This window comes from Camelus dromedarius, chromosome 30, assembly GCF_036321535.1.
Source record: "Camelus dromedarius isolate mCamDro1 chromosome 30, mCamDro1.pat, whole genome shotgun sequence".
NCBI classification, from domain to species: domain Eukaryota; kingdom Metazoa; phylum Chordata; class Mammalia; order Artiodactyla; family Camelidae; genus Camelus; species Camelus dromedarius.
The window spans coordinates 21549249-21566301 of NC_087465.1; the positions used below are offsets into that span (position 1 = coordinate 21549249).

The 17053-nt window shown below is 39.2% G+C and overlaps 1 protein-coding gene across 2 annotated transcripts in view; it reads left to right on the forward strand.

Moving 5' to 3' along the window:
• The window catches only part of ATP6V0D2 (ATPase H+ transporting V0 subunit d2), a 59537-nt gene that overhangs the window by 11785 nt on the left and 30699 nt on the right, over positions 1–17053 (forward strand). For both annotated transcript variants that reach the window (XM_064480919.1, XM_010979357.3), the window contains exon 2: positions 1463–1634. In XM_064480919.1, coding sequence (XP_064336989.1) covers positions 1463–1634 — 172 coding nt within the window. The remainder of the gene's footprint in view (positions 1–1462; positions 1635–17053) is intronic.

Genomic DNA, 17053 nt, shown 5'->3' on the forward strand with positions numbered 1-17053 from the left:
CTCTCATTTTCTATGTTCCCATAAATCAAGGTTCTCATCTTCATCACTGAACTTACTGCTTGAATCATCTGTTTGCTGTGCCTCCACCGTTACCAGATTGTGAGCTTCCTTGAAGAGGAGGAATATGTCTTGGCCATCTTTGGGTCTCCTGTGGTTTACAGCTCGTAATAAATGCTTGATAAACGTCTAAAGGAAAAAGACAACAAGGGCCAGGATACTGTACTGGCTCCAGTTGTGTGCTAGAGGATGCCAAAGACGTTTGTGATATTCAGATATTTAAGAACACTTAAGTGTTGAGTACTATTCAAGGAACCAAAAGATAAAAGACATAACCAAGAAAGCAGAACCACGTTTTTGAGTTACCATGTTAAGTCTTTGTAATATCCTGGGAGAGGTGCTGTCCTGGAAGTATTCTCCAAGTACTTTGAGACCCAGATCAGTCCGATTGAATCAGTCTGCCAGACAGAGCTAAGGATTTCCGGAACAACTGATAAATCTAATTTAATTTGTTGGCAATAAAATACAGATATTTAAGGTGTAAGGCTGGCTTTGAATCCATTTATCAATGTGATCTTGATTAACCTCTCTGATCTTCAGGGTTCTTATCTGTAAAAGGGGGTAAAAATCATTCCTCACTCATAGGGTTGGCGTGAGTATTAAATGAGATAATACACGTTTGATACAATGCCAAGTACACAATGAGCACTCGATTGCTAGTAACTTATTTTAATGTTGGCATTCTTTATAATGAGCTATCTGAAAAGAGTCGGAGGATGCTAGAGAATGGAGTATGGGGTCAGTATTAACAAAAATATACATGCTGGAAAACAAATGGTTTGTTCAGGATAAAGTAACAATAGATGAGATTGGAAACCGTTTAAATTATCTGTCAATTTAAAGGTTGCCTAGCATGGTCCCATTGAAAGGATGCTGAAAGTTAAGAATGAAGAGAGCTATCTCCTAGTTTAAGCTTCTCTGCTGTTATAACACCCATTGAGCCTCACTGAAGCTCAGCACCTTCATTGGTGATGAAGGGATATTGATGGCTGCCCACTCCACCTCCCACACCCACAGTAAATATTAGTAATAAATTTTTCTTTTCCATCTAGCTGGGCAGTTTTCAAACGACTAAAGTCAGCTCAGGTAAAACCAGTTTGCAGTCTCTGGCTAGATGGTATCTCATGTTCTTTTCAGCTGTGCTAAACTTAGACTTTTTAGGTAATTGAAAATTGTTACGTTGCTCTAAAATATCTGTATTAACACTGAATTGAATAAGAAACTTAGTACTCTAGAGATCAACACGCAAGTCTAAATCACACATAGACCTTATGTTAAGGTCTAATAAGATAATAATAATTAGATATGCGTTTATCATAAAGTTATTATAAGTTCAATGAATGTTGTAAAGGTTATTCATGCTTGTTCAAAGTTTGACCTGATTTGGGGTTTCATTTCATTTCAGATCTGAAAATTCATCTCCAGACCACGGATTATGGCAACTTCTTGGCCAATCAGACAAGTCCGCTTACTGTTTCCACCATTGACACAGAGATGAGGAAAAAGCTATGCAGAGAGTTTGAGTATTTTCGGAATCATTCCCTGGAGCCCCTGAGCACCTTTTTCACATACATGACGTAAGTGGTAACAGGAAGCCCTACTCCTCCCCAGTGTGATTATGCAAACGACCCCCCCGACAGGTACGGGTGGGGTGTTAGGCTGGCATGAGGCTTGAGACCTTTAGTATTGTTTGTGAGTTTGAATACATTCAAATCTGAACAATCGATGAGCTCCCAGAGCCGCATTTTCAGCGTTAGAAAGTAGAGTTCATTTATTGATCAACGTGATTCTGTAGGCGGCGGTGGCTTCCATATAAAGCAGTGTTTTCTTTTAAAAACATAAGTAATGCTGATGCTTCAAGTGTTCCGGCTGTTGGAACTGAAGGGCGATGCCACGTGACATTTTCGGATCACTTGTGCGGATGGGGTTGAAATATCCCAAATTGTTCTTGAGCTATCCCTTCCCCTCGCAGCCGCCAAAGGAGCACCCATCATAGTCGTACGTGCTTTACGTCCATCCTGCTCCACTAGCAGTGGTTCCAGTCTTTAAGTGTGAAGTCCCTTCTTCCTAAAAAATGTTTGAAGTTCTGTACAACAGTAAATTGTATTTATTAATCCAGTTAATGAATTATTTCCAGTGTTCAAAACTTTTAAAATTGAAGTATAGTCATTTTACAATGATGTGTTAATTTCTGGTGCACAGCATAGTGATTCAGTTACACACACACACACACACACACACACACACATATATTCCTTTTCATATTTTTTCATTATAGGCCATTACAAGGTATTGAATGTAGTTCCCTGTGCTGTACAGTAGGACCTTGTTTTCTATCTATTTTATGTATAGTATTTAATATCTGCAAATCCCAGTTTCCCAATTTATCCCTCCACCCCCCCAACTTTCCCCTTTGATAACCACAAGTTTATTTTCTATGTCTGTGAGTCTGTTTCTGTTTTGTAAGTAAGTTCATTTGCATCATTTTAAAGATTCTACATATAAGTGATATCATATGATATTTGTCTTTCTCTGTCTGACTTACTTTACTTAGTATGATCATCTCTAGGTCCATCCATGTTGCTGCAAATTTTTTATGGCTGAGTTGTATTCCATATTCTTTATCCAGTCATTTTTACATGAACATTTAGATTATTTCCACGTCTTGGCTATTGTAAATAGTGCTGCTATGAACATTGTGGTGCATGTATCTTTTCCAATTAAAGTTCCCTCTGGATATATGCCCAGGAGTGGGATTGCCAGATGATATGGTAACTCTATTCTTAGTTTTTTGAGGAATCTTCATACTGTTTTCCATAATGGCTGTCTAGTGCTCAAAACTTCAGACCTCTCTAGTTGCCCTACCTGACAGCTGGGAAAGAACACCCACAGTATTTGAGCTGTTTATTATATATACACAATTTAGATCTAATATACAAAGTTAGGAATACCAGACCCAGGCCCTAGGCTGGCTGCGGAAGGCATAAAAGGAAAATTCCCCTCTATTCACATGTCCCCTTCTTCCTCACTCAGTTCCTCTCCTCCCAAATAAGCACTTCTCAGTTTCTTCCATAGTTTTCTAGAAAAAATATTTGCATCGTGTAGCGTATTGATACACACTCAACCCACCCTCGCTCCACATTTCAAATGTTGACAAATGGAGACACTTTTTTCCTCCACTTACTATTTCTTAGAAATATTCTCATCGACATCATTCTCTTTTAATAACTGCATAGGCGTTTGTGTTTGGTATTACATCCTGACTCAATTTACCAGGCGTCTATTAATAACTTTTTTCCATTACAAACAGTTTTGCAACTAGCTTATCACTGGGTAGGTCTCGAATTTATTTCTAAGCTGAATTTCTAGCAGTGGAAGTTGTGAATCCAAGAATGTCGCTTTTTTGTTTTGGTAAATTTTGCTAAGTTGAACCCAATGAAAATAACGCCATTTTGGGGGTTTGCACCCCCAAAACAGTACGTGAGAAGGCCTGTGACCCTATACCATTGTCAACATCAAATACTATCTTTTTAATGATTGCTCATCCAATAGGTTAAAAAAATTGTGTCTCTTTCCTTTAATTTATATTTCTTTATTAGCAAAATGGAACATCTTTTCACACTCACAATTCATGTTTTTGCTACCTGCCCAAACACTGTCCATTTTTTTTATTGAAATATTCAGCATTTTTTGTTGATATGTACGGGCTCTTTGTAAATTAAGAAAGTTAGCCTTTCATTGTGTTGCAAAATTTTTGTCTTAATGTGAAATAATTTAATTTTTACAGGTTTGTTTTTTTTTTTCTGTTGCTGTAGAAACATTGAAATTTTTAATTAGCTGTAATGGTCAGTCTTTCATTGTACAGTCTTCTGGATTATTGTGTTCTGCTTAGCAAGGCCTTCTCCACTCCAAATAAATAAATTCCCCTGTCTTTTCTTCCATTCTTTTGTTGCTGTTTTTTCCTTTTTTATATTTAAAACTTCGGTTCACTTAAAATTTATTTTGGTGCAAGGAATGAGACGAGGAATTCAGATCAAATTGTTTTCACCAAATAGCTCTCTCGCTGTTTCTGTACCATTTCCATAAATAAGCAAGTGGAAGAAATGATCGTAGTTCAAGGCAGGAAGCAATCGCTGATGTGCTGAGACAGAGACTGAGGCTCAGATTGCCTTTGTTCCTTGCTTGTGCGATCAATCCTCCTATCAGCGCTGTAGCCTAGCGTTTTATTTATAGGCAAGAAACATGCCAACATTTTTTTAAGAATCCACCAATACACAACTAGTCAGGGGTGAAGATCTTGGGTCTGACTCAGTCCAAAGCCGAAGCATTTTCTGAGAAGGACTCTGGAAAGCCTTCCCTGAAGGGCTGACTTTGTTGCCTCGCCTGGAAACGCGGTAGAATTTGAGATTCAGGAGAGGGCTGAGCGTCTGGGGTTGAAGCATGCATGATGAATAAATGGTCAGTTTTGGCTGAAGTAGGTTGTGCAGAAAAGGAAGGAGAGAAATGAGGAAAAGAGGCTAGAGAAAGAAATTCTAGCCCGATTACGGAATCTTCAGTGGCAGGCTAAGGAAGTTGGGCTTTATCACATCAGAGTATTTTTCATGTGTATGTGTGTGTTGTTGGTATCTGCAAAACTCTTAAAAATAAAGACCTTAAGCAAAACCCCAAATGTAAAAGAGATGAAAGAAAAGGCCAGCTTTGCTCCCAGGATTCCTTCTTTTCCATAATGGTTGTGGTGAAGTAGAACATGCTCGAGCTTTGGACTGAGCCAGATCCGAATTCATATCTAACCTAATCTAAGCCTGAGAGAGAGGCTTTGCAAATAGTGATGCTTCCTGCACAAATGTCTGGCACAGGTAATTATGGAGACATTAGAAGTTCCTGAGCTTGAGACAGGAGGGAAGGGAGAGCAAGATAAAGAGATGAGGTTAGAGGGAGGTTCCAAGTCGCAGCACCAAGAAAGTGTTACCCCAAAAGAGGAAGGAAAAAGACCCCACTTCTTGTCTTACCCGAAAGAGAAGAACTCAGATGGGAGACGGAGCATTGTGTAGTGAAAGATTTTAAAGGTTTTATTAGCAAAGGGAACGCATGCCTCCAAGAACAGGAGGCGGGCTGATCCCAGGGCAGACAGCACTGGTCCCTGTTTGTCCCCTTCTCTTACATCCTCGCTTAGAGGTGGTCTCTTGACTGATTGACGGCTTTTGCCCCTGGAGGGCTTAGTCATGTGTGTCCCCTTTTGCACATGTCCTTACCCGTGATGCACACAGAAAAACCTGTAGAGGGGAGCCTAAACCGCAATGCTAATTATATTACAACAAGCACTGGGCCACGTACGATTAGGTCCTTGTCATGACCCTGCAGTTTTCGACTGTCGAGTTCTTACCGGTTTCTTGCGGGCACTCATTTGGAGGAAGTGAAGCCCCTTTATGCTGGAGGTGGGTAGACCGCCGTCTTCCAGACCATCCTCCTCCTCCTCCACCTATCTGCCCAGTGCCCCCGTTTATCTAACTACCTAACAAGCTGAAAGACAAGACAGCCCTGGTTGTGTGGCAGTAGGAATGACAATCAAAATGCTTGACAACATTTATGGACTGTTCCTATATCCCAAGCCTCTGCTAAGTGCTTTACAGACATTGGCTCATTTATTGCTCCTGACAGGTCTTGCTCGGTTCTCACCATCCTCATTTTAAGGATGAGGAAACAAATCTGAAAAGTGGAGGAGTCGTGATTTGAAATAAATGTTAGCAGTAGGCTTTATAAAACGATTTTGCTCAGATTTTAGATGAGTTCAGAAAATCTGACCCTTGATGATGAGAGAAAAGCGTCCAATTTTAAATGAATCAGAAAGCTGCCAGGTTTTGTACTTTAGGGGTTGAGAAACAGTCTCACATGATGGAAATCTGCCCTAAATATATTAGGAAATACTCAAGCTGTAAGAATGACTCTGAGTCGTTTGGTCAAAGGTCCTTCTTACATGATGATTCCATGATTTGTTTCCTAATTGCAGAATCTGAAACCTGCAAGGAGCCTGAGCATTAATTAAGCAAGCTGTCTTATTCCATACAAATTACCATGTTGATCTAGTTAAAATATACTGTTTCTTAAAAAGTTACTAAAAATTCCAAATAATTCTAGTTATTAGCAATGTTTAAAAACTGTATATAAGAATACAGATAATCACAAAGCCCTGGGGTAGAATGCTGATGCAAAGTTGGACATGGAAACACAGTTTTGATAGTATTGGTATTGTTAGCAGTGTTAGTGATGGACATGTTTTAATTTATCTTCTGCCTCTCTCTCTGTCTCTCTCTGCCTCTTTGTCTCTCTCTCTGTTGGCTGTAAACTCCTTGAATAAGTTCTTTCAGTATCTCTATCTGGACTCACAAGTGCATAATGGACACTGAATATTTGTTGAAGTGATACATAATCATGTATTTAGTAATACCTTACACAGAGCTAGAAAAATACTTCCAGGCAATTCAGAATATTTTTTTAAAATTTTTATTGAGTTATAGTCATTTTACAATGTTGTGTCAAATTCCAGTGTAGAGCACAATTTTTCAGTTATACATGAACATACATATATTCATTGTCACATTTTTTTCCCGCTGTGAGCTACCACAAGATCTTGTATATATTTCCCTGTGCTATACAGTATAATCTTGTTTATCTATTCTACATTTTGAAATTCTAGTCTGTCCATTCCAACCCCCCTCCCCCTTGGCAACCACAAGTTTGTATTCTATGTCTATGAGTCTGTTTCTGTTTTGTATTTATGTTCTTTTTTTTTAGATTCCACATATGAGTGATCTCATATGGTATTTTTCTTTCTCTTTCTGGCTTACTTCACTTAGAATGACATTCTCCGGGAACATCCATGTTGCTGCAAATGGCGTTATGTTATAGGTTTTTATGGCTGAATAGTATTCCATTGTATAAATATACCACAACTTCTGTATCCAGTCATCTATTGATGGACATTTAGGCTGTTTCCACATCTTGGCTATTGTAAATAGTGCTGCTATGAACATTGGAGTGCAGGTGTCATCCTGAAGTAGGGTTCCTCCTGGATATATGCCCAGGAGTGGGATTCCTGGGTCATATGGTAAGTCTATTCCTAGTCTTTTGAGGAATCTCCATACTTAAGACAATTCAGAATTTTGTATTTTATATAATGCTTGACAATTGGTTATTTACTGGCCAACATGTTCAGGGTAAAAACCAGATGTCATGCCCGCAGATACATTTTTGTGTGCCTAGGTCAGTGTGTACAACATATACTGTTTAATCTGTTTAGTTAAGGCTTGCATTCTCCAATTAGCCACAGTCTCCAACACTTCTTTGGTCTCATGACCTTCAGGCATTTAGGTTACTTATCAGACCCATGAAGAAACTTACTCTGACATAGATGTTTCACCTGCATCTTTACATCAGAGTCCTACAAAGAAGTGTTTACGTCTCCAGTTTTCAAATTAGGGAAACGGAGGGTCAATGATTTATGTATATTTCAGTATTATTAAGAGGTCCCAGGCCCATCAGTCTAGAAAGCTAATGATCTTGCATTGGCTCAGTAGGTAATAAAAATGCAAGTAAATCAGAAATACCTGTGGGTCCTTGAAAAATAAATGTGTTCCTGATCCCTGTCCCAGGATAGTCTAACCTAGTTGGCCTTGGCGCGGGGTCCACCTGCATTTGGAAGGCGCCCAGGTTATTCTGGTGTGCACTCCTGATTAAAAATGTCCCATTATGGTGCCTCAACTACGTGACTCGGAGGTCAGTTTCACAATTATTCTCATGAATTTTTTCACCACAGTTAAGTACAGGGAAGGCATTCTCTCCCCATCAGGGATCAGAGAACTCAACTGCTCAATCCATGGTTTGTCCCGCCTTGCCCTGTGACCAGCCAGCCCCGCCAGCATCCAGGTGTACTCTGCAGAGCCTAGAGATGTTATCATAGCAGAAGGTGTACCTATGCAGGAGAGTTGTCTCATAGTTCTGAAAACATTTTTCTTACTTCTCTTCTAGAATGTGTTGCAAAGTTAAGTGTCTATCTAACACCTGTGAACTTCCATCAGTAGGATTACTTCCTGTCCTACTAGGAAATGCCGAGGGCATCATTATGAAAGTGAAGTCAGTCAACCCTGATAGAAAAGGTCTAAATTTAAGTTGGTAAAATAAATATAACCTAAGCATTGCCCATTTGTGTGATATAATTACTGTATATGTGAAACTTGCTTTGAGCATCTGGAATGGATATTTTTAAATGCTTAGTAGCAGGGAGATCTGGAGGTTTTGCATACTATAATTACACACAGTGGTGTGAAACAAAGGGATGAATCCAGTAACATTTTAATGAAAAGACTATATAATATAGACTTGGATTGTTTTGTTTTTCTTCCCTCCTACTCAACACTTTCCAGCAGCATTTCGATTTCTCCTATCTTTTGAGATTAGCCATCTTTTAGTATTCAAAATTAGTATTTTTAAATAATTAGAAATTTTAAATAAGTACATTTTTCTCAATATAGGCAATATACATTTTTCTCAATGTAGAAGGGTTATACATTTTCTCAATGTAGTATGACGAAGGAAATATAATCTTCAATACTTCCCAGTAGTATCAGCCAAGAACTGTAGGTGAAGGACCACTCAGAGAACAAACCTTTAAGGAATCATTTATAAAAGCTAATCAAAGTTCTTGGCTCTCCCAGTGATGCTTTACATCCCTTGTGCAGGCTTCGCGCTGTTTGTGTGGTGAGGGGTTCCACTGCTTGGTTTCCTCTAAAGGGTTTCTTGGAGAAGTCCTTAGCAAAGTGGATTAGTTGTTTGCCCCATCACTTGTTCATCAAAGCCCTGAATAACGTAATTCTGAGTCACTGAGAACTTACATTCCAATGGAGCAGACAGATGTGTCCACAAAGGGCAAACAAATAAGACAGAATTAAGCAACAGCTGTAGTAGAGGCTTGAACACTCAGTGGGAGGACTCTGGAGGGTGAAAAAACTAATTCTGATCTTAAAGGATTTTTCAGAGAAAGTAGAATTTGAATCAATAGTTCGACTGGGCATCAGATTGAAGGAATGGTCTTGCATCTGAGGCATTAAAATGTTTCATATCTGGAGATGACAAGTCATCTCAGGTAGGGCTGGAGCCTAGAGCAGGAGTGTGGACTGGCTGCCAGAGTCAAGAGCCTGGCCCAATTTTGGGATCTGGCCTAAGTCTCTGTAAGTGACAGCCAATCAAGGAGAGTTTTTCAGAATGGGTGCTGCCTTTTGCATGCTTCAGGTGCCCGCGTCCTTGTAGCTACTGCGTACAGATGCTGAGATGTGGCATCGGGGCACTCCAGCTAGCATTCAAAGGTGCTGCTTTTCCTTTTTGTTTATTTTTTTTTACTCTTCAATTCTTACTGCCTTGAAAAGTGAGGGGGAATGATCTGATGTGTATTTTAGGAAGATGAATCTGTTGATGTGGTGAAACATGCATTGAAGAAAAGGGACCTGAAGCAGAGAAACCATAGAGGAAGCGATTTTAAAAGCTTTAGACTGGAAATATCAACAGTAGAGAAGGAAAGGAGAGGACAGTGCATTGAAAGGAAAGGAAAGAAGAGGAGATGCATTTGAGAGGTAGACTTAACAGAATTTAGCGTCTTGATCTGTGACGAGTGGGGGAGGGCAGTTAATGATTCCTGGGAATTTTAAGCTAAAGGAGGAAAGAATTTGCAAATAAGATAAAGGATTTTGTTTTTATTTCTGATCAAAGAGAAGCAGTAGCCCATTTAAGTTAGATAAAATTATATAAATAAGTCAGCCATCCTTAATCTCACCATGATTTAACATATTTTATACTCTTTCTATACATTTTGGAAGAATTAAAGTCACTCTGTAAAAATAACTTATTTTTAATATATATCATCAGCATTTTTTTCGTGTCAAAAATCTTTCTAATGTTTTTAAATGACTATATAGACTTCCATTTGGTTGTGAACATTTCAGATGTGTTTCGCATCTTCCTTACCTCCAAGTCTGCCTAGTATTTAATTTGTTAAATTCTGATTTCAGGAATCAAATTCCCAGTAATATTATGAGGCTGACTATTTGACAGCACTGTGCATTTGTGATTCTGATCCTTTGGCCAGAAAAGTTCTTCTGGAACTGATTGCCCCAATTTGAAGGCTTTATATCCAGAGAGTCCATGTGAATGTTCACGGGGAGTGAGTGCAGGGCAAACATGTCTCAGCTCCAGCGGCTGATAAAGCCTTCTGCGTGTAAAACTCTCAAGCACTTGAACTGAAAAACAGTGGTGCTCTTCTGCAAAAGCGATCCTTGGTCTGTCTGAAACTGAGTGGTTTCACTTGATCAGCACAACATTTATTGACTGCTATGAATGAAGGCCTATGCTAGGTTCTAAGATTAGAGATGAACTGAATACAGACTTTGTTCTCTAAGCCAGTGGAAGAGTTACTTAAGGTGCAGATTCCAAACCATTCCTCTAAAAATTTTGTTTTAGTGGGTCCTGGAATGTGGTCTAGGAGTCTACACTTCCTTTAAGCCCTCTGGTGACCCTGATGCCAATGAGAAATTCCCACAGCGAGCAGGTAGGCTGAGTCTACGATGTACCAGTTGTGGGACCCTGAAAAGAGGTCTTTGGTCACTCAAAGGCTTGGTTTCCTCATCTAGAATAATAATAATTACGTGCAATACAGAGTTGTGAGCTTCACTAAAAACAGAACCAGCTACGTATTTTGTGAGGCCCAGAAATCAAATACAGGGTCCTTGTTATAAAACGCTTAGTAATTTCAGGACAACAGCAGAGAATTAAGCTAACCCCGGGGCCCTTCTAAGTGTGGAGCCCTGTGTGACTGTACAAAAACTGCACATCCATGAAACTGGCTGATCGAAAACATACGCACATATATATAGTATGTCAATAAATCCACACATACAATATAGCCACATACATGTACTCAAGACTGTAGCTGACTTTACACGTTAGGGTCTAATCACCTGTGAAAGTGAGAAAAGGTTGCGTAAAGGAGGTGATGCTCAGACTGAGGCTTGAAGGATGGGACCCTGGGAGGCAAATCCAGCAGAGAGAGCAGAAACACAGGCTTAGCCTGTCCAGCTGTTGGGTTGCCGATGCCACTTGGCATCAGCAAGAGTAGTGTCTGAGGGTTAAGGGTGTTAAGGTAACGGATGCAGAAGAGCTGAGGATGCTGCAACAGGTCCCTTCTGAGTGGTAAGTGCACTGGGGTCAAGGTGGACCTGTTCTTGGCTTTGTCAACATTCTGGCTAGTCAGCAATCAGCCACCAGGGGGCATGACTGATCCCAGTTACCTGTTTTCCAAAGTACTGCTCCTTCCCCAGCAGTTGTTTAGTGGAAGACGTGAGGCTGTCCCTTAACCTGGAGAGATCGAGATCCATGCTGGCACTGACCCAGATAGCCACTTCCCTAGTTGTGTTTTATTTTATCTTGTTTATTTTGCTTTTCTAAATTGAAAATAAAGTACATGTGTGTATTTTTTTAAAAGAATTTTTATTTAAAATTTTATTTAGTGCTCATTACAAGCCAGCAATTTCATTCATTCATTCATTCATTTACAGTATAGTTGGTTTACAATGATGTGTCAATTTCTGGTGTACAGCATAGTGATTTAGTTATACACATGTATACATACACGTTTCTTTTACTATTCTTTTTCATCATAGGCTATTACAAGGTATTCAGTAAAGTTCCCTGTGCTATACAGTGGGACCTTGTTGTTTATCTATTTTATATATAATAGTTAGTATCTGCAAATCCTAAACTCTGACTTTATCCCTTCACTACCACCCTCCCTGTAACCATAAGTTTTGTTTTCTATGTCTGCGAGTCTGTTCTGTTTTGTAAATAAGTTCATTTGTGTCCTTTTTTTAGTTTCCACATATAAGTGATATCAGGTGGTGTTTTTTTTTTTCTCTTTCCAAGCCAGCAATTTTGTAATCCCTTTCCATGTATTAAATTTACTTAATTCTCACGACAATCCTATGAGGTGGTTTTTTAGAACTACGGAACAGAGATTTTATAAGTAAAGACTATACTTCAGTACCCATTTCCCAAAGCCTAGAGATAAACACTCATAAGTTTTACGCATACTTTCCCAAAATTTTTTCTACATGAAAAATTTTCATATATCTATGCATATATTTATATCTAAACCAACAAATATAAATATAGATGGTTGGTTTTGTTTTTAGAACAGTGAGATATTATATATTGCCTACAATTTATCTTTTTTCATGTAATCCATTAAGAATTTTCTACGTACGTGCATATAGATCTACCATTTTTAAAGCATACATTGTACCCCATTGTGTTGGGTGTACCCTAATTTATTTAATCATCCCCCTTCTGTCCACCTAGCTTGTTTCATTTCTTTGCTATTTCAAGTAATGCTGTAAGAGACCTCATTGTTCATGTATGTTTGCTTTCTCATGCCAGAATTTCTCTACCATAGATTCCCAGAAATGAGATTGCTTTGTCAACAGCCACATGGGTTCTAGATTTTCATCAGAAGAAATAAGAGTCTCCCAACTCTGTTATAACCAGTGTTTTGAACATAATGAGGATAAGATGCACTGGTCACTGTTCTGGACCAGGTGGAGAACAGGCTGTGATAGACACAGCACGTTTAACTAACGGGCGAGAAGAATCACTCCATTGGTGTTTTCCTGTGAATGTCTGCAATATTCACACACATGGCTGGAGAAGGGGCAGCGTTGGAGCAATCTCTCTAATGTTATTCTCCTCAGTGGAAAAGTATAGAAAAAGCAAGGAATAGGCAGTGATGACCCCTAGAAAAAGTGCCAGTCATCTCCTTCAGTTCTGTTTACCTGGTGAATATCGGGATTAAATACTTGTATCAACATAGAAAAAAAATTTATTCAACGATTGAAAAAAAATCATCATTGTGTCCCTATTCTGTGCAAGTATGATTCAGGCCTCTTGGAGGCCACAAAAAATGTACCAAAGTCCCCCTCTTTAAGGACATTACACCTAATAAAGATGGGTAAGAATTATCTGTAAATAATTACATTTGAAATGAACATGTAAAATCACATGTACACAACTGAATAGGCAGAATTAGTGCTTGGAATCCAGGGTGAATGAATGAGCTAATTATTTCTCATGTCCGCAATTGTGATGGCCAATATGTATTGAAAATTAATTTCACACCTGGATAGATATAAATACAAAAATATGGAGAGAGAAAAAATATTACTTCTAGCTGGAGACATTTTAAAAGCTTAATGATAAATGTGGTGTTTGACCACGGCCCTCAAGGATGGAAGGGAAGGATTTCAGCTTTCAGCCTTTGGTGCAGAAGGGGTGATTTATACACTTCTAGAGATGAGTAGGGAACAAAGACATGTGTAGAAAAGGATGAATAAGTTTGAAGAATTTTTAATCCAAACAAATGGATTATACCAAGATTGTAGAGAATCTTAAGTACTAGAGAAAAGAGTTTTCCAAACATTCCAGAGCTACCAAGGGCTTGGGAAATACATAGTGATCAGCATTCTTGTTCTAAAATGTGCTGTTATCAGCAATGCTGACTTCTGAGTAATTTTTCAGTATTTTTCTTTCCTAGAAGGAAAAAAATAAATAAGTGTGACAGCAAAATTAATTGCTTTTAAAAATTACTTTAATTTTCACTTCCTCTGTTTAAAACAGGAGAAATTTCAGAGAAGTAAGAAATATTACCCAACATGTCAAATTTCAAGAGGGAGCAGAATGTTTATGGAGATATTCTAAATCTCAACAGTCTACTTAGCAGATCAGATTCAGTGGCAGGGCTACCCCATCTGAGTATATGGAATTAGCACTGGATCGAATAAATCTGGCGTATAGCAGGAATGTTTACCAGTGTACTCCAGGAAGACTTTCATTTGAAAATTAACACATTGCAAAATACTTCCAACATGACCATACTGTCCAGATTACAATAAGTAACTGCTGTGCTTGTGAAGGGTGGATCAGCACCTTTCACTGAGGAATTTCACTGAGGAAGGAAATAACTGAAGCGCGCCTAATGTATTTCACACACCACTCCCCTGTCCTTTCCGTGAACAATCACTCCTGATTATGCATCTTATGTCCCTGTTCCTGTATTTCCATAAGTCCAAGTGTGACCTAAGAAACATATCCCAGTTCTGCTCACCTAAAACAGAATTGTTGTCACTAGGGACATATATTATGTGTTGCAGATGAAAGGATGCTGACCTCGATGCTTAGGTAGAAGGAACTAGTCCTGATATCAGGACGTGGCCCCTGTGATGAACCCAAACCTCAGTCAAGATGCTCCTAGAATATGAGTCTCTTACAATCTCCAAGTTCATCAAGTGGCTTACTATCCAGTCAAGCCCAGAGGGAGAAGTCCAGACTGAGTCTCGAAGAGCCTCCATCTTAACAAAGGGGTTCAGGCCTTTCTATATGTTACGATAAATGATTACCCAGCATGGCTTCCAAGATGAATGATTACATTCCCAAAGGAATAACGTTAAACTTCTTGAAGTTCAGGTTATCTCGAAGGAAGCATCACATGAGGTGAGGGCCACACAGGGTAATTCTAGGGTTACAAGATGCAGACCAGGATGGGAACAGGTTCTGTAGAAGGTATAAATCAGATTTGAGGGTCAACATGCCAACAGGTGTCATGATTTACGGTCTTGAGGGTGTCCTGTCTTCCTAATGACTGTACCGCTCAGCTTCTCAGCTTCTGGTCTCCACACCACACCAGGGGTTAACCCCTTGTCTTCTTAGAGCAAAAGGTACATTTAGAAAGGATTCTACTCACTAGAACTAAGTGTAAAATTACAGGGATAGAGAAATTTCAGACTTGAAACAGACTCAGAGACATAGAATACAGACTTGTGGTTGCCAGGGGGAGGCAGGGTGGGTAGGGACAGACTGGGAGTTTGAGATTTACAGATACTGACAGGTATATGCATAATAGATAAACAAGTTAACACAGTATAGCACAGGGCAATACAGCCAAGATCTTGTACTAGCTCACGGTGAAAAAGAACATGAAAACGAATATATGTATATTCATGTATGACTGAAAAACTGTGCTGTGGCACCAGAAATTGACACAACATTGTAAACTGACTATAACTCAATAAAAAAAAGAAAAATATATATATACCAAAGAAAAAGAAATTTCAGAGTTAATGAACGAGTATAAACAAGGCAGATTTTTTACGCTAAAGATTATGTGGCTTATAATTTTCTCTTCCTCTTCCTCCAAGGTCCAGTTTACAGGAAACTATCTTCCTCTAAGGGTATATGACCCTCCGACTTTACTGGAGGCACCATACTAATGTTTTCCTATGTATTACTAATCCTGGTGCCAATCATTCAAAGTTGAATAAATATTTCTACTTAAGACCAAGGACATGGAGCTCTTGTTAAACTGGTTTTTAAATTGTTTTACTTAAAAAATATTTTTAGTAACTTCTTTTGGGGGGAGTGATAATTAGGTCTGTTTGTTTATTTATTTATTTATTAATGGAGGTACCAGGGATTGAACCCAGGACCTTGTGCTTGCTAAGCTTGTGCTCTACCACTGAGCTGCACCCACCCTCTAAACTGGTTTCTAAGTAACAGAGCTGGGCTTAGAATGAGGCTTATCCGTTTCAAAGCCTGGGCTCCTCTTACCATGACAGTTTATGATGTACAAACTGTTTCTGCGTGTTCAAATTAAAATGTGCATAATGAGCCCCACTTTAGAGATAAATTCATTTGATGAATTTTAACAGATGTATATACATCGATGAAACCACCACCGCAATAAAGAAAGCTGAAATTTCCATCACACCCCAAGAGGTGCAAATTTTAAACTCCCAATTTATCCCTTCCACCCCCTTTACCCCCTGGTGTAACCATTTGTTCTCTGTGTCTGTGAGTCTGTTTCTGTTTTGTTCATTTGTGTCCTTTTTTTTCAGATTCCACATATAAGCAATATCATATGGTATTTTTCTTTCTCTTTCTGCCTTCCTTCACTTAGAATAATAATCTCTAGGTCCATCCATGTTGCTGCAAATGGCATTATTTCATTCCTTTCTATGGCTGAGTAGTATTCCACTGGACATATAAACCCTAACTTCTTTATCCAGTCATCTGTCAATGGACAGTTAGGTTGCTTCCATGTGTTGGCTATTGTAAATAGTGCTGCTGTGAACATTGGGGTGCATGTGTCTTTCTGAATTATATTTTTCTCCAGATACATGCCCAGGAGTGGGATTGCTGGATTATATGGTAAGTTGAGTTTTCATTTTTGATTGGGGGTGTGTTGAAGGAGCACACAGGAGCCAAATGCAGGAGCTCCCAGTGTCAAAGCTGCAGCAATCTGAGCAATAAAATAAAGGATGTTGTGCGGAATTATCACTGAGTGTAAAATTAATATTCATGAGACCATCCTGGTTTAAATAAATGATTGGATAACTTAATAAATGAGGGAGAAGAGACAATGCTCCCTTGCAGAATAATTTGTGTAGATACTCCATCCTCAAGGAGGGGAACCATACTTTCCACTTCTTAAATGTAGGCTGCCCATGAGGACTTCCTTCCAAAGAGTACAATATGGAAAGAGGGGGCAATGGAGACAGCTGGCTAACACTCCCTCAGCCAGGTGATCAAGGTCAACACAGTCAAATTATGCTAATAGTACGTCCCTTTGATATGATGTGATGGGAATAGCTCCTGCTTCTGCCTGGCTTGTGGATGTGCAGAACCAGTCTGCAGGGGCAACTGGGGTGGGGGGTGGGATGGGCACAGAGATTTCTCCAAATCCCTGGATTTCAAGCTTCCAGCTCTTCTCTCTGCATCCTTTAAGATTCCCCAACTCCACAAACCTTTAAGACTCTCTCCCTCACTCCTGGGTGCTGTGCATAATGAGTCCCAGAAGGAGAGGCAAAAAGGGGAAAGGCTAAAAAAGTATTCAAAGAAATAATGACTG